We start from the raw sequence: 22,530 nt of genomic DNA, 5'->3' as shown, positions 1-22,530 counted from the left end.
TGATATGATCATTGAAGTCTGACAAATTCCGGTGTACACCAGAATTAAATAAGGAATTCTTGAAATATTTTGTGTTGGCGTTCAATTTTAAAAACTAGGAACCGGTACGGGCGCTTATTGCAATTTTTGTCATTCAACTTATTCTAGAGTTACTGTAGACAAATTCAATCTTCAGTAGCCAATATTTTTGCTATCAGCAAAAAAGTTATTTCTTGGAAACCGCGAAAGCTTATAAGCTTCAAAAAAGTTTCGATTTCTTTCTTCACTGCTTTTCGAAAAAAAGAACGAAACAAATTCAGTTCAGCACTAAATTCGTCATTTTATTTCGTTCAACTTTTTTCTCGTCTCGTTTTTCTTTTTCTTCTTTTTTCTCATTTTTTCATCTCGACTTCTTCTTCTCCTTCTTTTTCTTATTTTATGGACTCGATGCAACGGGTCCCGCTTCCTTTTCTCAACCAATTTCACCTCCTCCGAGCATTTTACTTGGAAAAAGTGAGGAAAAACCAAAAAGCAAAAAGAAGAAGAAGAAATGAAGTATGAGATGAAAAGAGGAAAAAGTGGATGAATAAATATTTTATGGTCCATCATTTATGCCATTCGGATCGACTTAGTGGTGGTCGTTTGGTCTTTTTTATGCCGGACAAGGTTTTGGGAAATAACCGGAAAAAAAACATAGATTTGAGACGGATGGGATATACAGAGTTATAGAACACACCGTGTTTCCTTGGCAAATAATTCGGAAGAAACAAACTTTCTTGGGTCATTGGGGTACAAACCGCTTTAGATGTACAAAATGCTCCATTCTGGATACAAAATAACTGAAAAATCGAATTTTGTATCTCCGAATTGTTGGTTTTGTGCTCCTAACACAGTTAGAGGGGGACTGCCGAAAAACGGGCCGTCTGGCGGGCGCGGACTGCCGAAAAGCGCGGCAGTCGAATCGCGCGCCGCCGACGGTTCGTCTGTAACGATTTGCGCCTCGAAGACGGGCCGTCAAAAATGATAGCGCTTTGGGGGTACGACGAATTCGAACGTTTTCAAAATCGAACAGACCTAAAATCGAACAGATTCAATTCAGAACAGTCCTTTTTTCGCACACGTACCAGAACAGAACGCGGACAGAATCGAACTGTTACAAGTTCGAAGTGGTAAGGAGTCGAACTGTCCCAAATTGGAACGCTGTTTTGTGTGTGCTTTCATGCGCGCTCTGTTGCAATTGAATCAGTTCGATTTTAGGTCTGTTCGAATTCGTCGTACCCCCAACGCTTTCTTGACAGTTCATCATTAAACAGGTATTGTCTATTCAAAATAATCGCGCGGGTGAACGAGTAAAAATGTCTGCGTCTCTACAGCGCCTCTACAGATTTGGAGACTCTCTACACGTTTTTTTACTCGTTCACCAGCGCGATTATGTTGAATAGACAATAATAAACAATAGAAATGCTTTATTAAACTAATAGTTTCTGTGGATTGTGTATTGTATTGAAAAAATAACTCCAAATTTTTCAAAGTTGAATTTTTATGATTAGAATGAGAGAAAACACATAAGAAATTACACATTCTATAGGGAACAGAACTCCGATTTTCTTTTTGTGTTTTCGCAAAATTCCAACTTAAAAAAAATTCAAATTTCAAAATGCGAAGATTTTTTCTCGTTCCTTTCGTTCTTTTTTCCTTCTTCGTTTCTCGTTTTCAATTTCTTTCGGTTCTCAGCATTTCTCTCATTGAACAGTATTTTCCGCTTTTATATGACTTTCTTTCAGAATAAGTAAAATTGATGAGTTCGTAACATGAATTGAGCACCCAAAAAAACTGGTATATAAAAAATCTCTACATGTTTAAGGCTTAGCGACATTTTTAGCAGAGACTTCAAAACTTCGACATATCGCATGTGATATTTTTAAAGCCGGTCGGAAGCAGAAAAAGCAATTATAATATTTTTTGATGGAGCAGTTAGACAAAAAAGTAAGAAAAGCCACCGAGAAAAGGGTAAAGTGCATCCTCACATGCCGGAGTGCCGACGAGGATCAGTGGATTAAAAATGATCTCTTCGAACAGAAAAATTGGAAAAGAAGACTAATTCGTTGATATGCAAAAAGGAAGGCACTGGAAGAAATAGAGGAAAGGCATGAAGGAAAAAGTGGCGAGAATGAAAATGGAAGACATTTGTCGGGGGTCTTCAGTTTTACGACTCTTCTGGGCAAAGGATGAGAGGGGACGCCTCAGAAAAAAAGGGGTGTGCTCTTCTTCCAAAGGCAGGAAAGAGCTCCCACTTCATTAAATGCTTCTGAAGACAAAAAATGAGAATAGTGTGTGTGAAAGGGGAAAGTATAGAGAAGAGGAGAAGGGACGGGGGCATCACCGTCGAGCAAATAGTGAAAATGGACCCTTTTTTTTCAAGTTGCTCGAAACTCCACCTCCTTCACGCTCAAAAAAACGAAGAAAAGGAAGAAGTGGGAGAAGAAAGAGAGAAAGTAGAATAAGGAGAAAAAAGTGATGGTGAAGAAAACGAAGAAGAAGAAGCCTCTAATGCTTCGGCAGTCCCTAGAAAAAAACAGACATTCCCGACCGATGGCGAATAGGGCAAATTGGGCTCGGATCACGCAACGGAAGCCATCGTACTTTTTAGTTATGACGAGCAAGTGTCAGAGTTTGTTAAGAAAAGAAACAGAGACATCAATATGACTGAAAGGCGGATCGAACGAACTTTCGATCAAGAAATGGGCGCTGTATCTCACAGGGGATGAGAAAAAGAAAAACCAAATGGTATTGCAATTTTTAAATGAAAAAAGGATCTAGAAAATTTTATATGTGATTCCAGACGCCTTGATTTGATAGTTCCTACTCCAACTCTTCTCAGTTTTCTATCAATTTTATTGTTTCGAGTAAAAATCAGTTCGAAAAAAATTTTCAGTTTCAGATCTCTTGATCAAGGAAAAACTTACCGTAAAACCTGTAATAGAAGGGCCCCATAACTTTAAACTTTGAGCCAATTTATCTCCATTCCCGTGAAAGAAATCAAAAAGTTGTCAACTGATAAATTGCTTATCACAATATCAGAAGTGTTATATTAGTTGACGCACTTTTGATATCTTTCACAGGAACCGAGATAAATTGGCTCGAATTTGACAGTGTGGGAGCCATTTTTCCCAGGTTTCAGCTACGTATTGTTTCCGACGAAAATTGTTTTTGTTGTATTTTATAAAAACACACTCAATCTATTCCGTGGTTAGTTTGTCCAATTAAATCAGATAACTAATAGAAACACCCACGAGACGGAATTCGTTTGTTGACTGTTAAATGACGTTGTGTAGTTTTTAAAAGAGGCGGCCAAACAACGGAATGTAACTCACCTGAACTCCTGCTTACACCGTGGCATCAGATTTGCGCACGGCATCGTTATGTACTGTTTTCAGAAGCAATTTAAAAAAATATATCAACTAATAATGGCAGTCTTCGTGTTGCGAAGGTTTCAGATGGTCGGTAGAAGAACAGTAGCGAACAAAAAAAACCGTGCCACTGTTGATGACGATGACAATATGAGAGAGGGGGATTCAGACGCAGACGTTGAGAAATTCTTGTTCTTTCTTTTTTGTCTGTAGGTGACAGTGGGGACGAAATGCTGCCGATTTGAGAAAAAGGCGGGGGCAACACAAGACGATAAAACCCACAATGTTCTTCTTTTTTCTCTTCCAATTTTCTTCTTTTTTCCTTTCTTCAACTTTTTTTGGAGTATGAAGAAGTAAATGAGTAGAAGAAGAAGAAGAAGAAGACGGAAGACGAAGTGCGTGGGCACACAGATTAATTCGCTCCTCTCAACTCTTGAGAATATGTCGGGGGTCCAATTCTTCTTTCCGGAGTGAAATGAGGATGATGATGCGGCAGTGGATGAGGAGGAAGAGAAATTTTAACTATCAGGCTGGAAATGAATCGGGAATGGACAAAAACCACTGGGACGACGATGGCGGTGTTTTGATGTTTGTCGAAAGAGTGGAGAAAAATGAAGGAGTGACTCTTCTCACTAACACAAATGTTTATAATACAGGGAAAAAGGGAGACCCCAAAATGGATGTGTGGACGAAGCGGCGAATAGGGTGCCTTCGGCCGAAAAAAAAACATCCATGTGGTTGATTCGATCGTGACAGAGCAATACAAAGGCAGTGTGAGTGCATTCAGAATGGAGGAAAGCTCAGGAGAAATAGAGACTGTGCCATATAATTCGATTGGGTACCATTCTAGTTGACAAAGATGAACAACACATAAAATAGATAATAATAAAAGAAGAGAAAACAAGGAAAGAAGAGCAAACTTCCTAAAAAGAGCACAATATCTGTTTCTATGTTCTTTCAATTATCTCGAAATTAACCTATTTCCATGATGATGATTTCTAAATCCGATCTACCGTTTGCTCTACTTCTATCCCTAATATTTCCAAAATAACGGGACCTATATTATCATTCTCTCGTGAATTCTCCTTTCCATTATTGTGTTACAGAATCGACAAGCTGGTGTCTTCAGATGAATTCTGTCTTGCAAGACGACGACAAATGAGTCAGCATCAGAAACCGGCGCGGGATGAAACCAATTGCAATTGCTGCAGTTGGTGACGTCCCTAGTTAGATCTCGATAAAATTAGGGAAAAAAGAGAAAAAAATTAGGAGCTGAAGTAAATATCTAGATACTATTCGAAAGTCGATTTGAGAAAACGATGGAAAAAGTAAATTTTTTAACTAGGAAATCAAGGAGAAGGTATAATTATAAGCGTTTTAATGGGTATCTACCATAAATTCTCTGATAGAAGCCCACCCTTTACGTGCACTTTGAGCTCAATTTTCTCGGTCCCTTCTCAGCAAATTTTCGGCACGCTGGGGCATAGAGGGGCACCTTTGCTTCAAAACGGCACAGTGTCTCGTTTAAAGTGCCCTCGGAACACCTCAACCGTGCCTCTAGCGCGCGTATGGCGTGCCGCTACCGCGCCGGTGCCGTGCCCCTTTTTGAACCATCTGCACATCTCGTGTCTATTCATTGAGTTTCGAAAATGCGTTTTATTTTCATAAATTCATATTTTCATCGTTTTATGGTTTTTTAGATTTGTTTTCTTGTCTTTTCCGTTGGAAAATCATGAAATGTATCTCTGTTTCGTTTTCAGACAGTAGCTGTAGCAGATGTTGGAAAGTTGGAAAGAGTTGGATAGGCACCGAAGGGAAACCGGTGAGTTGAGAAATGTTTAAGTGACAATGATATCGAAAATCTTTTCAGTTATGGAGACGAGAAGGGAAGACGTCGGACCGTGGAGAGATAATGAAGATTGAGAAATTAGTTTCCGACCAGCAACGAGGAATATTTCAAGTGAAATATGTAAGTTGGGGGCAATATGTGAAAAACGGAACATTGTTGTTTGAAAATGACAAAGTTCAAAATATTAGAAACTAATAGTGTTAGTTCCTATTTTTCAGGTCAGAGACACGAAGCCAAGCCCGAGATCAATGAAGCTGGAGAAGAGGAGGAAGAAACTTAGCTTCATCAAAATTCATCAACCTTATCACCACAATCTTCGGAATCTTCCCTACAAATTTAAATTTTCTCATCTTTTAAATGTTCTAATTTTTGTTGTTATCCTTTTTATTGAGTTTATAATGTGATAAACTGTTTGATAATAACTGTTTGATAACATGCGTGTCCGACCCCCGGGCACGATTACCGCGTTGCAGCGGCACTGGTGCCCCAAGTAGCGGCACATGTGCCAAAAATTTGCTAAATTTAGAAGGTATCAAAAATTTGTCAACAGATAAAATATTTTTCGTAAAATTACCAACATTTTATCAGTTGACAGATTTGTATATCTTTTGAAGGGATTGAGATGAAAAATTACCTCAAAGTTGACAGAGTGGGGGCCGTTCTATTACAGGTTGCACGGTATGTATAATCAACAGATTCATAAGCACCGGAGACTACTATTTTCAATATTCTAGAAAGTTCAAGAAAAACTAATACTGAATTAATTCGTCTTTGAAAATTTCAATATTAGCTTAAGGAAAATCTAAAAGAAATTTGATACTGCCTCTTATATTTTAAGAAGATCATAGTTCTCAATTCCACCGGAAAGTCCTATTTTATTATGGTTCGCAGCGAAGAATGCGAAAATTTTGATTTTCTTTGGAAAATTTTCAAATACAAGATAGAAAGAGAGACATGTCTTGAATCGAGTAAAGTATTATAGAAAACAACAAAGAATGAGAAAAACGAATTTTCCTTTTTTTCCATTTCTTTCTGAATTCGGACATTAAAAAACTTTTTTTGACAGAACGAACTACAAAACGTTATCGTTGAAAAGAAACAGTCAAAAAGTAGAGGAAGAATATATGAAAAAATAAAACAAAATAGTAAGAAAAAAGAAGTGGGAGAAGGAAACTGGCCCTCTTCACCCCCATTTTAAGTGCCACATTCTTTGGATTTGTGTGGATCAAAAAGAAGAAAAAGGCGGAGGAAAACGTCTAAAAGAGCGAAGAAAAGAATCCGACTCACCGCAATGATTTCCTTTTTGAAACTGTCGATCCAGATGCATTCGAATCGTCTGGACGGTCAGGAACACTTCCAGATTCGGCTATAAATTAAAACTTGTTTTTTTTGTTTGTTTTTTGTACTTCTAGGTAAAAATTTATTTCATTTTTGTGAGCCAACTGTCAGATTCCCAATAATCAACCAAACCAATCACAAGAACCCAAACATTCAAACTACCATTATTATTTCCAGATGCACCAAGCGAAGTTTTCGTTGGTTGCACAATCGCCACGTCATGATCATGGCTATGTCTACTGGTTGATGAAGAAAACCATCGACGTTTGATAGCAAACGACCATCGTTCTTTTTTTGATGATTTCGTTGGAGTCGTTCCGCCGCCTTCTGAATCCGTACTGCCCTCCACAGTTTGAGATCGACGCATCATATGACTGAATTGCAGAAAAAAAAAACATACATAGAAATAGGAAACGGGTTTAAAAAGAGACTTGATAAATGATACGGTATTTGTGTGTACGTTGAAACTGGTCGGCATTCTTTGATCTCATAGAACGACTTGAGTTGAAAGTGAGTTGGAGTGGATGAGACGGAAAAGAATTGAGGAATAAAGAAAAGTTATCAGAACCTAGTTTGATAAAAAAAGTGGTGATAAATTGGGTTTTGAATTATCTGGGATCAGGGTTTCAAATAGAGAATACAAGTAAAAAATAATTATGCTCAGGCTTAAATGAAATGAGCTCAGAATATCAGAAAACTTATCCTATTAAGAACATCAAAACGCTTCATAAACTTTTCACTCTCTCACAGTTCTAATACCATTGCCATTTAATATTGGCTACTGTCTCTGGACAGAGTCAACAGAAAAATTAACATATTTCCTCTGAAGCCTACCCAAACAGTGTGACAAGTTTTTGATATCTTTCACAGGAATCGAGATAATTGAGCTCGAAGTAGACGGCTTGGAAGAATTCGATTAGAGGTAATACGTTATCTTTAATCTCAAGTCCATCGCCCATTTCTTCTTTCGAATGAAAATGAGAAATGAGAAAAAAAGAAAAGGAATGAAAAGATTTTTTTTTTAGAATCGGGAGAGAAGTCTAATGTGACGTCGTCAAGGAGAAGACGGGAACTGGGAGGAAATTCAGAAGAAAATGGATGGTGAAAAATTGGAAAAAAAACGAAGAAGGCGAAGAGCCAACACACAAAAAGAAAGACGAAATTGGAAACGAAAATCGAATTGGAAGTGCTCCGGAAATGAGACATCTCTATTATTTCTTCTTTCGTTTTTGTGTTGCTCTTTTAATTGGAATCAAGAGAAAGGGCTGAAAAGAAGTAAAAGTTCTTTAAAGGAACATCCTCCTAATTGAAAAAAGATTGTTAGAATTCCAGAAGAATCATGTGACTCCGCCCATCTCTCTAATGAGACTTAAACTAATGAAACCATTACAATTTGTGGGTTTCGGAAGAAAACAATGTTATAAGGTTGAGAAGTAAAGAGGAGTGCGCGCTCGCGAGAGCACCCGGGCGCCCAGTGAGATTTGATGAGCACATACATACACAAAACTCTCTACTTCCTCTCTTTTCTGCTCAATGTATATAATAAATATATACATAACCACCGCACAACCAAAAAATCACTGAGAGAGACTCTGGAAAAGAAAGAAAAACGAAATGATTGGGGTGCACAGAAGAGAGACACGTGTGAATCGGAGAGGAATGGAGAAGGGAGGGTTTCCAATGCTCTCTCGCGAGCCGATATTTGTCATATCGAGAAGAGAGAGAGAGAGAGAGAGAGGGAGAGAGAGAGAGAGAGAGAGAGAGAGAGAGAGAGAGAGAGAAAAAAGAGATCCGCTGATCGAAATCGAGACGAGGGAGAAGGAGAAGAGTTTGGAAATCAGAAAGACCTTTTTACAATTAGACACGAATCCCCAACGAGCCATATGGGCCAGATGGGGAAGAGCCAGTCGATTGTGTTTGAACAATTTCAACATGATGAAGAACACATCAATGAAGTTATTCCTCTTCTTACTTCATGATCGTTGAATTCCAGAGAAAAAAAAGACGCCACCTTCAGAATAACAAGAAAAAAAAAGAAGAGGAAGGATGAGAAGAGATTTCAATTAAACGAGATGGATGAGCTTTCCAATTCCGAACACGGTGTCGCTTCTGTTGGTTTCCTCATTTGAGTAGTGGGTGAGAGAGGAAAAAACAACTCGAAAACACAGAATCCCATTTTGTTTGAAAGAAGATAACATAAGAAGAACTAGGTTGTTCGTCTCACTCTCTCTTGATGTAACAATAAAAAACTACAAAATACAGTGAGACAATAATAAGAATGAAAAGTTAAAGTCGTCAATTGGGTCAAACGAAATTGAAAAGAACTTGAAACCAGAAAACTTCGGCAAATTATCATTGTCTATATTTTCATTGACTACAAAGTCTCATTGACTACAAAGTATCATTGACTGCAAAGTTTCATTGACTACTTTTTGTATCATTGACTGCAATGTTTCATTGACTACTTTTTGTTTCATTTGTTTCATTGACTACATGTGCTTAAGCGAATGATTCTTTTCTCTGAAATTCTGAGAGTTTAGTTTTAGTACCAATAATCGCTTTCTCAGTGTAAAATTGAAACAAGGCGTTTCAACCTAAGCCTATAATTTAAACAAAAAAAAACTAAAAATTCCTGTCAAAAAAGAACTGAAACTCGCGAGAACCAACGAAACTTCCAACGTTCTCGTTGAAATTTTTCAAAATTTTCAGTTTTTTGTTGAAATTATAGGCTCAGGCTGAAACACCTTGTTTCGATTATGTACGGAGAAAGTGATATTTGGTACTGAAACAGAAATTTCAGAATTTCAGAGAGAAAGTATCATTTGCCCATGTAGTCAATGATACAAATGAAACGAAATGTAGTCAATGAAACTTTGTAGTCAATGATACCACCGTAGTCAATGATACAAAAAGAAGTCAATGAAACTTTGTAGTCAATGATACAAAATGTAGTCAATGATACCACTGTAGTCAATGATAAATATAGTCAATGATAATTTGCCGAAAACTTCAAATACAATTTCGAACTTTGTATATTTTTATCACTCTGATACTAAAAAAATCGGAGCTGTGGAAGCTCCCTGTACTGAAGATACGAATGAGACTGTGAAAATACTCTAAACTGGCCCCAAAGCGTTTATTCTGTGCCATTGTGCTCTATATCAAATAAACACTAAAAGCTGCAGTCTCTGGATATCACAAACTGTTTCGTCTCTTTTTCAAAACTTCATATATTTTATCACTTTTTTCGATGAAGAGTCCTGAGCAAACAGGGTATCCACCTGGTGGTAAAAGACCTCTACCGTTACTTTTTGATAGCTTTCGCGAAAAAAGAAAAGTGTGATACGAAAAAAAAAACTTTGATTTGGTAGAGCTGCACCCGACTAATGGGTGTATAAAGAGAAGAAAGAAGGGACCGGAATGACACGTTTCCGGTGGAAACACGAAGAAAATAGAATATGAATGTGGGAGAAGAATTCCTGAGATTCGTTGTTTTGAAGAATTGAAAAAAAAAGACGACGTGGGAAAATGACGAAGAATGTAGACTCTAATCCTTCATTTTCCCAACCTGGATTTGCATGAAATTCGATTTCGGCTAAAGGAACTTTTACCTGGAAACCGAATTTATGGTATTATTGAAGCACGAAAAATCGCCGAAGGTCTTACAGCGACAACTACAATAATCTAAGTGTTTTTTTTCAAGATTTTTCATCTTGATTTCCGTTCAGTCAATTTTTACTATTAAAAAAATATTTTTTTCCAACTCGAGATAATAAAACCCGGAAAAAAATGAACATCTTTTTAAATTTGAGTTTTTGTCGTTGTGGTCGTCGGCCACGGTCTTCGGCGTTTTTCTCCCGAAGATTAATTCCGAATAGTTGTTTCTTTTTGGAATCAGAATTATTGGTAGCCGTGTGAATTGATAATAAGGAAGAGTCGAAAATGAACTAAACATCTCAAAAATTGGATATATCTCTATTCTCGCTTAGATTATAAAGTTTGATATCCGTAGTGATGAGATCACAATTTTTACTGCAAAATTCATATACACACATCATACAAGACAGGCAGATTGTACAAAAAAATTCATAAAATGAAGAGGATAAGAAATATGGATAACAGAAAAAAGTCAATAAATTAGGTAAGAGATCAGGTTAAATTTCATGGAATCAAGTGTCATTGGTAATAATGAGACGAGGTGATGAATTTAAAAAAAAACAAATTGATCATAGGATGGGAGATTCTTGAATTGTGGTGTCATTCGCCTGGAGATGGGAAACAGAAGAGTGGTCTTTCAGTCTAATAATGAAAGACGAATGAAGCAGTGGAGAAAAAGAAGCAAAGGGGAAATGTTTGCCTTCGTCTTCTCCTTCTCTGACAACCACCACTTCACGTATCCTCCCAATTGAAAGACAACAAAACATCAAGAAAATGAAGGAAGGAGGGAAGGCAACACACTCAAGAAATGGGATAATATGAATGACAAGTTGATAGATAACACCGGATAAAATCAGAAAGAAAAATCATAAGGGTTACACAAGAAATGAGAATAAAAGTGACGTTAAAAAAAGAAGAAGCAGAAGAAGAAAAAGATGATGGAGGTAGTAGCATGCACATACTCGAATCACTGACACAACAACCACACGCACTCCTTACTCGCTTGCTGAATTATTCAAAACTCTGACCGTTGGCTCAAAAATTCAAAGTAAGTTGAGAGTAATTTCCTCAACTTTCTTTCTCTTATTTCGTTTGTTACTATACAGAAGCTAAAGAAAAAAACTAACGTGGAACAATGATGGAAGCAGGAACAAGACCATGCTTTGTTGGTTGATCACACAGAACAACTTGAATATATTCAGCGCAATCTGTGGCTTGATCTTCGACAATCTGGAAGAAGAGAATATTTTCAGTTCTAAAATTACAGTTGTTCCTAGAATGATATGAAGATTTTTTATTTGTGAACACGATACAACATTTTAGTATTTATAGAAGAACCGTGTGTAGAGAGTATCGGTCAATAAGATACACAAAAATGTATTTTCCAGTTAACTTTCTACCAGTTTGACCATTTTCAGGAGTCTGTTTTTGTGCTGTATTTTCAAAAAACTATGTGAATTCAAAGTTACTAATCTAGGGATGTTTTACACCCTCCAAAAATTTTTAAGTAATCGGAAACTTAACAGCTAAGCTTTTGAAAATAGGCAAACTGGAAGAAAATCAAATGGAAAATACGCTTTTGCATATCTGTATATAATTCATAACATTGCAGAAGATTGGCTATCAAAAATCTGAAAATCTTACTTCAACTCGGTCTCCCTTGTGAACTGTTAAGTGACCTTCAGTTTGCCCATCGAAGTCGGCCGTCACAATCCATACTTCCGAGGACTGCTGCAAAAAGGAAACAATTTTTCAGAACTTATTTTTTGTTATATTGTCTGATGGTCCCCTGGGTCATCATTTGCCACTCAAATCATTCAAAATCAGTGACAGTGTCTGGTGACAGAAGTGTCACAATGAAGGAAAACAATCTTCCTTCTTCTTCTTCTTCTTCTTCTGCAAAACGAAACGAGCGGTTACGTCCGACACCCATGGATATCAAATATTAATGAATTTCGTTTTACCCGCAGAAACACACGAATCTAGTCATGATTTCTCACCGCGGAATCGTCAAATTCGACACCATCAATAGTCAGTTTCTCTGGCTTAGTTCCACTTCGAAAAGAGCTTGTCAGTCGATTTCGAGCACGGGTATAGAGACTACCTGTTCTTGATCGAATCGAACGCCACGATTTTGAATAAGTTAGCATTCTGTAGTTAGAGAGAGAACTCGATAGGTTGTGGATGGGAAAACAAAAGAGAGGAAGAGGATTTAAAATGTCAAACAAAGAGAAGCAAAAAAGAAAAAATTCGAAGAATTAGAAACAACTACCGAGTAATTACATTTCAAAGACGAAAAAGAAGAAGAAGAAGAAGAAGAAGAAGAAGAAGAAGAAGAAGAAGAAGAAGAAGAAGAAGAAGAAGAAGAAGAAGAAGAAGAAGAAGAAGAAGAAGAAGAAGAAGAAGAAGAAGAAGAAGAAGAAGAAGAAGAAGAAGAAGAAGAAGAAGAAGAAGAAGAAGAAGAAGAAGAAGAAGAAGAAGAAGAAGAAGAAGAAGAAGAAGAAGAAGAACAGAAGATGCGGATCAGATGGATGTGGATAACGAAATGAACATACGAAAATTTTTTATGTTCTATGGTTAATCGAAAATTGAATGCCTCTGGTTTTTCATTTATTTTGTTGAAAATAAGAGCATGAAGTTTCAACATACCAAAAAATAGCCTGAGGGGATCTGTCTTTTTGAGTTGAAATTTTCTCTCCTGATAAAACTGTGAAGCTTATAATATCAATATGGAATGGTTGTTATAAATCATGGCTAAAAATTTAGTTGTCTCTCGAGCTCAAATAATCCCAGACTCAAATCTAATTCTTACGCTCCACCTGCCTAGCACCCAAAAAAACATCCATTGACGAAAAAAAAAAAATAGAGAAACCTAGCTAGAAGTAAAAGTCTAGGCTTTGCAGAGGAAATTATAGAAAAAAGAAAATGTGAAAGGTCTATTTAGACTCTATCCAATATGAATACTACTGCCGTCAATTATATTGTCGGTCCCTCTCGTGTACCTCAATAATTGAAATAGGAAAACCCCTGCTCAAAGGTTAAAGCCTGGCCAATCGAGTCAGTGATACATTCGATTGGCATTTTACAAACGCTTTTACTATCAAAGACTGATATCAGGAAAAGTTAGAAATTCAACCCAACCACTGGAACAAACCGCAAGGGGTGGGAAGAGATGAAGGAAGAAGTGAGAGAGACAACGGGGGCGCGACACAAAAAAAAACGATGAAATGGATACATGTACTAGAGTAAATATCAAGAGGATCTGATCCGAAGAGACACAAAACACTCGCTGTGGACACCGTGGCGTGTATGAGGCGGAGCTTACTCCGACATAACCGAATTTGATTGTTTCCTTCGCATAAAAGCTGGACGGAGAAAGAGAAGAGAAAGCGAAGATGTTGAAAAAAAAACAAGAAGATGGGCGGGACGAAATAAGAGAGTAGCACTGAACCAATTAGTCGATGTCTCTATTGGAGACTCTCCAGTAGGATTAGAAACAAAACAAATGGTTTATAAAAATTGCTGACTGGGTTAAAGCATTGAGAAAGAGAATTAGGGTTTTCTTATAACAACAACAATGACGGTGCGGGAAAAGGGATTGAATGAGATGATGGTTTAGTGAGCGAGTGGCAACGACAAACGTGAGGTTTGTCGCTTCATTGTTTGTTAGGACGACGTCTACATAATCTTAGCTAATTGAAAACAAATTGCCTGCAATCCATATCAAGAGTCAAAACGGCACAGAGGAGGAGGAGTCGGTGTGCAACGACGTCCAGGAAGGAAACAATTAACAAACATCCCAAAATCGTCGGAGAATTTGAGCCTCGTTTGTCGAACTACTCACATGTCCAACCGCCATCGGCCAGAAGAGGAGCAACGCCGACGCGGGGGTGGAGAATATGGAGAAAAGAAAGGATGAAGAGTCGGGTGTCTGAATTCCGAAGAAGGAGAAGGCGGACTAAAAAGGAGAAGGATTAGGAATTGAAAGAGAGAAGAACCTTCGAATGAATAGGATCGTCATAATCGTCCGACTAAAGTGAATAGAAAAGTGCACTAGTGCGAAGCGCTTTTCAGTATGAATTCGCCATTTGGTTTTGGTTAAAAAATCTATATATGTTCTGGAAAAACGCAAATATATGTTCAATTTATTTTCAGAGTCTGACAAGCAAACGAAATACTAGGTCTATTGCTCAACAAGAGAAGCATTCGACACGGAGCTTGTGTGTCTGTGTCATAATTAATTCATTTTCCGCTCACGACTACCACAGATTATTTTCGAACATGCTTGTCCAACTTTGAGTTTATAAGAAAAATAAGAAAAATAACTACCTAACCAGAACGAACGAGGAAACCGATTTTAGAGCCAAAAATGCATTTTTTCTGAAAACGGAAAATTCAATCAACATATTACGAGAATCGCAGCAGGTCATACGACACCACACCTTTCATCTGTATCACGACTGGCGGCGGAAATTGATGAATACGTCATTGCAAAAAGATTTACTTTCAACAAACTCACCTTGTTGATACATGAGAAGCATTTCATCATAATTCTGGAAGCCACTCTTTGAAAGAGATTCGGTTATCACAGAACGACTCGACTGTTGGAAGAGCGAAATGAACGATGCGAACCGTGGGAAAATAGAGACAGCTGCAGGCAGCAGTTAAGAATAAATCGAATAGATTGCGCCACGATAAACCGTTCAATGGCGTTCCTTCGGTCGATAAATATTTAGCTGACAGAATGATTACAGTAATAGAATCTACGACAGCATATTAAAATGAATAGATTTCATCTGATGGCTCGTTTTCCCTTGTCACTGATGGATGATATTGATTAAACTTTTTCAAGTTAAGATAGAAGATAAAGGAGCAGAAGAAAAAGATGATGATGATGATGAGAAGAGCTGCTCCTCGAAGAGCAAAAGCAGAGAGTAGAAACGATCACGAGGTCGCAGACGACAGCCGTCTTCCCGGGAGGGAGCCGACCGAAGTTTGTTGTGTGTATGTGTGTATGAGAAACGAAAATTCCTAATCCCTATGCGTTCATGTGTGCTGTGATGTGCAATCATTTCAGTACCGTTTCTATCTATTGTATACACCTTTCGGAATAAATTTCTAAAATCTTCGCTTAGTCATGAATCAAAATTTGTTAACTTATCAAGCAAAGTATTATACAACTATCTTCAGCAAAATCGATACGACTTCTTAGGCCTGAGCTTCCTTACAACTCTGTTCAAAATCTAAGCAGTTCTTCATGCCTATGAAAAAAAAAGAAAACAGATGCCATACATTCCATTGGTTGGCACCTGTCGTACAAACATCCTACCCGTCAATGAAAAGAAGATATCTTCTATCTGCTCCTGACATGAAAAATGAAAAAAGAATTACCTCACTATCACAACTGTGAACACTATAACGATGATGAAGCAGTGAGTCGACGTCTTGCGATTGTCGATTATCTCCTCCAGACGATGTTGAAGCGCCAGAACGATGTGAGACACTTCTGGCGGTTGATAGAGTTGTAGCTGATATTGCTGGCGAAACTCCAAGACCCAATGTACCAAGTGGCAATAATCCAGTCGTCAGTTCGCGAATCTTCAGAACCCACTTAACTTTGGTACTCTCAGTTGAAGCCTTTAAATCGGTACGGTTGTCATTGGAATGGTTAGATCCAACGCGCAGTCCAAATCGACACGAATCGCCTTCGACATGTTCAACAATGGAAACATCGCTGAGTGGAAGCGGCTTGCCTTTGATAACATATTTGAAGTTTTTTGGTGACGTTTCAATCCTTTTGGCGAAGACGATGGAAAGATCAAACAAGAACACCTGACGTTCTTTTCCTCGTCCTTTAAAGTACGCTCTCGGTTCCCAGACAGTGAGCACATCTTGGGTTACGAACGGGCCCAACTCATCAACCTGAATATACATAATTAATCAAGATCAGTTGCCAGAATCAACATACATTGCAGTTTTTCAACTCCAGGCAGTTGAAGTGAATTATATCGTTGGCTTTTCTCGGAACACTACACACCACATCGTACGCATCCTTGAGATCGTCGGCTTTATCGTTACAGCTTCTCAACAGTTGGGATATCAATAACTGGTATCGAGTGATCCTCTGAACAGGCTTTATAAGGTGACTTGTAATTTCGTTATCGATTTCCAGTCCGTGTTTCTCCCGGATTTCTGTGAAAAACGCTTTTGCTTCTGGAGTAGCAAGCACGTTGTTCTTCTGTTCCTTATTAACGCAATACTCGATGTAGAGCTCATTGAGCAAATCAATCCAGACGGTGAACGAAGCACCAACTGCTTCAGGCTGGTTCTCGTATTTCACAAGTTCCGGGAGAAGTTTACTGAAAAAAGTTTTGTTTTATTTCAACAGATTACGATAGATTGACTCACTCATGATGAAATTGATATATTTTTTCGATATTACCAAATATATCATACTTCTGTAATGTCGGAATTGAACCATTCTTCGTAGCCTGATCAAACTCGGCGACATATCTAAAAACCCAAGTGTTATCATATGATTTGTTTCAAAACGTGCTTACATGCTGATACATTTCTCCAAATCTTTAATATAATCCTTCTCAGACTGAATGAGTTCCCGCATTGGTTCAAGAACTTTTCGATTTTCAGCCCGCTGCTCGCTGATTGCTTTTTCATTGAATATGGCTGTGTCGGAGTGTCGATCCAGTGAGAATTCGTCTTTCGATGAACTTGATCCGCCATTTTCGCCACGCAGAACGACTTCACAATCGCCGACTCGTCGAGAAAATTGATTGAATTTCTCTTTCACCTGGAAAAGGCTACATTTAGAAAGACACAGAAAACATCAAGACATACCTTAATCATTCAATATATTAAAAACAGATTGTTATTATATTTCGATTAAAATTTGAAAATTATGAATTCGGAACGAATTAACGAAAAATACTGAGAAAAGTTTAAAATAGATATTCCGATCTCCCTTCGAAAAATCGCAATTTCCGTTATGAATTTTTAGATAATTGTTTAGAATATCAAAATTGGTTCGAAAAAGTTTTTTTCTGTATTTTTACAGTCGAAATTTATTCTGACGTTCTTGAAACTCATATTTGAAACTTGAATATCAAAAACTCACTTGTTCGATACATCGTTCAACCTGATCTCCATGAACGCCTCGAACCATCGATTCGTCTGAGCAAAGCAAGAACGTCTGAATCTCCGTTTTCTTTTGCTTCACTTCTAATTTGAATTTGGCGAATTCGTCATCTTCATCGTTCAACTCGCCACGTCCTCGTTTCTCAAACTGTTTCAACTTCTCATTTCCTTCACCAGTCATGAATTTTAGAAGATCTTTAGCAGTGGCTTCGATGGCAATGAAGTTTTGGCATCTGTAAGAACCTCTTTTGCAATTTTACAAAAAGTACTAGTAAACTTGTTTTTATTTTTCTTTTTCAAGTTAAAGCTCATGCTGATAACAAGATGTTCCAGCTAGATAAAACCAGTTAACACCCTATGTGTTCAGCCAACATTGTAGGTACATAAATAGATTTCACGCAACAAAACTACCGGAATCAAAGAAACACTTACCCTTCAAGAAGTGATTTTTTCTGTAACCAAAGTTCCAGTATATTCGACTGCCTCTCTCGAATGTTTGACTTCATCTCGGCGATTTGTTTTCATGCCGCTTCCTGGAACCGTAATTTCTCTCATCAGATGTCTCATATAAGAGGCGAAGATCGTAAAACGCATATGCGCGAAAAATTAAAAGATTCTCGATTGTTAATAACACTTTCTATCGAATTATCAGGATCTCCATAGCAAACATTCGAAACGAACAAAAGGTAGCTTATTCCCTATGTCTAAAATTTTACCCAAGAAATCAACACAGAGTCGACGACTTTCAAATAGCAAAATATCGAGAAGGAACACACCATCTTGGGGGTTTCTGTCTGAATTCAAAAATGGGACATTCGTTAAAGAGGAAACACATGCTCAGTTTGTTGATAAATCTTTTTAACACATGTTTGCCTCTCCTACATGAAAATCGTTATTTTCTCGCTTACCGTTCACTAGCGGCAACGTTGGCTCTTTTGATGTACCGTAGAAGAAAATCTCCGTTTCTCAATGCATACGTACATCCTTTACCGAATCGTTCCTTGTAATCCATGTGTTTACTGAGCAAATCTGCCACGTAAGAAGCTCGGTCTGAGTGTACCGTTGATGGACATCCAGCACACCAATCCGTTACAGTTGGAGAGTGGTATTCAGATTCCAGTTGGTTGAGAATCGGAAGAACTGCTGTTTCATACGTTTTATAGCAACCATGGGCTGATTTTAAAAGCTTATTCCTTTCTTCACAAAGTGCCATTAACCGTCGATATTTTGTCTGTATCATTTCATTGTGATGAACAACTTCATCTCGATTCGCCAGACGATTCTCCATCAGTTCACGAAATCGAACGACGAAAGCATCATACGGATCCCTGAGTCTGATAGTAACAGCATCTCGGAAAGCACGCAGTTCTTCTTGCTTTTGAACTGTGTCATTGTAATCATGTGGAATCACTCCTAGCTTTGTGAGAGCTTGCAGTTGGGTTTCTATCAGTCGACAAACTCCTAAAGAAACTTTTCGTAACTCGACAACTTCCCGAACTGCATTTATCCGTGATGATGTTTCATTAGCATATGCCATCACTCTAGACTCATCTATTTCTAGCTCTCGAATGTGATCTCGTATTGCTTCCAGTACTATCCGATCTCTTTTATCTCTGAGATCTGTGAGCTTGTGACTGTAGAGTACTTGAGACAATTCCATTGCTGCTTTTTGAATCGATGATATTGCTTCTCGAACCTTTTCTTGATTCTCGATGTGATAAGGCATGACGTTATCAGCTTTGTCGTGAAATGAAGGTGACTCCACCATTTCTCTCATATCTTCTTCCCATCCTTTTATCTGCTCCAGGACTTCATATTTATTCTGTTCGAACATCGCAAATTTGGAAGCGATGTGGAGTAGTGTCCGGCGAGGTCCCCATTCTGACGAAATCTGCGTATTCTTATTTTCTGGAAAAAATAACATTATTTTGCGAATCTAATAAAAACCTCACCGATATCAGAAATGAGTGTTTGAATGTGTGCAATACTAACAGTATAGTCAACATCAAATATCCTTGTAGCATTATGCATCATTTCGATCAACATTTTCCCTTCGTCAATTGTCATTGCATATGCCTGAACCGAACTGGTTTGAATCAACTGATTTCTGTTGATTAAAAGTTACCTGTGCAGTTTCATCGGTTTCCAGAACGAATCGTTCTTTGTTTTTGTCACAAACTGGAACGGTCAGCTCTATCCGTTTCTCGTTGTACTTTTCTCGCATTTTCGTATACCAATCCGTCAGTTCCGTATAATGAGTGTGAAAGAGAACAGATTGTCGGAGTAAATGCTCTCTCGACTGTTCAATAGTAGTGAATTTTTCAATTTTAGCTGTGAGATCGGTCATAAGTTCTTGCATCTTGTTAACATCGCATACTTCTGAAATCACATGAGTAAATAGTTTCAATTCTGTAAGAAAAAATCACTTACGACTTCCTGAGTTAGAAACATCTTGATATACTCGTCTTAGTTTTTGTACATTTCCGTAAGTGTTAGCTGCTACCCGTTGAAAATTTGAATGATTCCGTTGAAAAGTTCTAGCTTGATTCACATTTTCCCCTATATGAATATTTCGTCGTAAATATGGCTCTCCATGAAGCTGAAGCCAATCGACTACTAATTTAACGTCCGTCTCGAATGCTATCATGGCAAGCATGTGGTGAAGAAGTACCTAAAATGGACAGTTTTAGTTGGCAATATCACAAGACTGAAAGAATTTTTAAAAGCAATATGTGAATTGAACTGCTTGAAATAAAATCGATTTTTCGAGTCTTCACTGCGTGCGCTACGCGACATGTATGAGAGCGGCACAAATGCCATGCGTCGAAAGCGACAGAAGGAGGAAACGTCGCACCATCTGCTGTTTATAAACCAACTTGCCTGCCTTTCTTTCCATTTTTCGCCTAGCTGTTTATGAGCTCTTTGTAGCCGACTTGAATGCTCTTTGGCAACATTGTCTTCTGTTTCGGATTCTTTGAGTGATTTCATCAGATTCAATGCATCCTCATATGCCTGCGCATAGACCTCCTCTACCTGCGCCCAGAATCCGTCATGTGTTCTGATGGCGATTTCCAAAGATTCTTGAGAGAACATCACATCATTCGGATTGATTCCCGGCTGTGCTGTCCAAGCGGGTATCTCAGCGAAATAGCATTGTGCTGATGAGAAAAATTTTCGAGCATTGTGCAGAATAGTCGCTCTTCGTTCCATCAATTCTTTTACGAGACGCCATTCATTCGTTAGTCGTTCTGTTACATGGTCAGTCTGAAATTTATATCAACATTCAATTTGATTTTAGAAGTTCAATCATACGATTTGATTTCGAGCCCCACTTGTCCGCAGTTCATTTGCTTGATCAAAAACGCGTTTGACAGACACTTCCATCGCCTGAAGGAAAGTATTGAGAAATTTAAAAGAACGGAGCTTAAAACTAGAACTTTTGATCAAACACCAATATGTGAGGTATTTACAGTAGAATCTGTAATAGAATTGCCCCATGACTTTTTACATATGTGTCAATTTATCTTGGTACCTGTGAAATATTATAAAAAGTTGTCAACTGATAATTTTTGTATCATAAATATTATCACAAAAATTTTATCAGTTGAAATTTTTTCGAAATCTTGTATAGGAGCCCCTCTATTACAGGTTTTACTTTACATTACCATGAATTGTTTTTGTTTGACATTAATTAAGACTTACCTTGACAGCAACTTGAAACTTTTCAAAATCTTCCGCAAGAGCGTTTACGTCGCTAACACATCCGCCAACATCTCCCATGCTTCGTTCACATTGTTTCTTGTAGGGTCGTAGGGCTTCAACCATTTTCTCGACATCCTCCTCGAAACGTTTTTGATAATACACTTTAACCAGTTCAGCTTGCCGGGTGTCCCAACTTTTGTGAACTTCGCCTCTGAATAGAAAATCATTTTATCACTTCTAAAGCTTTTTTTTCACTTACTTGAGTAATCTAAGAGAGTCCGTAAGATTTGAGATATAGGGCGTAGTGGCTTGGAGATCTGGGTTTTTGACACCTTTAGGCGGTTGCAATATTCGATTGACAATCTGTAACGCATTTACTAAACTGACAATCTCCTTTCAGAACCTTACTTTGTTTCCTTCCGCTTCAATATTGTCGACTGGAATATTGAAAATATTGTTCTTAGCTAACTGACTTTTTTTCAATGCCGCTTCAGCAGTTTTCACATCAATTGGATGTTCTCCTTGGCACATATCTCTTCTCACGGCTTCTAATGTTTCCATAATCTCAGTGATGTTCCATATCCATTTTTCAAGATCCATCCTAATTTCAAGCCATTCGTCATGATCATATGGATAGTTTCCTCCAGATATTGATTTAGGTAGTTGGGATGAATCAATTATTTTGATAAGAGATTCGAACGAGATCATTTCAACTTCAAAATCCCATGTTCCTAAGGACATCTGCGCTTTCTGTTTCTCCCAAAACTTTTCAGGTTTAATGATGAACACTTGTATTTTTGTTGAATTGTCAATACTCTGAAAAAATGTTTTTTTCGGACGTTATGTTTTTTCGCAGTAGACAACGTACGCTGAGTGCCTTCAGAATATTTCGAACGTTGGCCCATGTCTGTTTTCCACGCATATCAATTACTACAAGGAATCCTTTCTCTCGGGCTTCTTTTCTGTAAAGAACCAAATTTGTTTTGGGTTCAGAATTTTAGTTTTTTTTTCGGAACACATATTTTTGAAATCAGGAAAACTTACGATGTAACTTCGAACAGATAAAGAAGCACATTGCGTAGATGATCTTGATTGACGAGTTGTTCTCTAGGAGGACACACTACGACTGCTTGACCGGCTCGACATCGTCCACCATGAAGTATAGCTATGCCATCTCGAAGAACGTGTAGGATATCTTCTGCTTTCATCGTCATCTGAAAAAACCGAATGAGTCAAAACGAGAAAAAACGCGCTGAAATATCACTGTTTGTTGCTGCAATAGGAGAAGGTCTTTCGGAATTCAATTTTCCGTCAGATGAGAAAGATGAGGAATAATGAAGAGTCTCAGAGATAGAAAGATGAGGGAAGAGTCGAGAGGGGAACGAAAAATGGGGATGAAACTACTGACTGCGAGTGGGGTGGCTTCGGTCACATTGCACTGCA

General features: G+C 38.0%; 3 protein-coding genes across 3 annotated transcripts; 2 read left to right on the top strand and 1 right to left on the bottom strand.

The window, feature by feature from the left end:
• Positions 1 to 3,446: 3,446 nt before the first annotated feature.
• Positions 3,447 to 5,518, top strand: CBG12080 (the record flags this gene model as incomplete). Its single annotated transcript, XM_002646316.1, has 6 exons — positions 3,447 to 3,566; positions 3,919 to 4,094; positions 4,496 to 4,599; positions 5,150 to 5,211; positions 5,260 to 5,396; positions 5,443 to 5,518. The coding sequence occupies 6 exons, from the start codon at positions 3,447 to 3,449 to the stop codon at positions 5,516 to 5,518; spliced, it is 675 nt and encodes a 224-aa protein (XP_002646362.1).
• Positions 5,519 to 11,355: 5,837 nt separating this feature from the next.
• Cbr-unc-73 lies at positions 11,356 to 22,301 on the bottom strand (the record flags this gene model as incomplete). Its single annotated transcript, XM_002646314.1, has 20 exons — positions 11,356 to 11,463; positions 11,878 to 11,964; positions 15,625 to 16,155; positions 16,202 to 16,592; positions 16,642 to 16,746; positions 16,794 to 17,041; positions 17,366 to 17,618; positions 17,818 to 17,891; positions 18,311 to 19,293; positions 19,338 to 19,461; positions 19,511 to 19,764; positions 19,816 to 20,056; positions 20,089 to 20,092; positions 20,258 to 20,649; positions 20,698 to 20,772; positions 21,088 to 21,298; positions 21,347 to 21,450; positions 21,496 to 21,903; positions 21,956 to 22,049; positions 22,132 to 22,301. 20 exons carry the CDS (start codon positions 22,299 to 22,301, stop codon positions 11,356 to 11,358), a joined length of 4,857 nt encoding a protein of 1,618 aa, XP_002646360.1.
• CBG12079 lies at positions 12,222 to 12,782 on the top strand (the record flags this gene model as incomplete). Its single annotated transcript, XM_002646315.1, has 2 exons — positions 12,222 to 12,324; positions 12,526 to 12,782. 2 exons carry the CDS (start codon positions 12,222 to 12,224, stop codon positions 12,780 to 12,782), a joined length of 360 nt encoding a protein of 119 aa, XP_002646361.1.
• Positions 22,302 to 22,530: the final 229 nt, after the last annotated feature.

This window comes from Caenorhabditis briggsae, assembly GCF_000004555.2.
Source record: "Caenorhabditis briggsae complete genome, chrI, whole genome shotgun sequence".
NCBI lineage: Eukaryota > Metazoa > Nematoda > Chromadorea > Rhabditida > Rhabditidae > Caenorhabditis > Caenorhabditis briggsae.
This window is presented reverse-complemented; position numbering and strand designations above follow the sequence as displayed.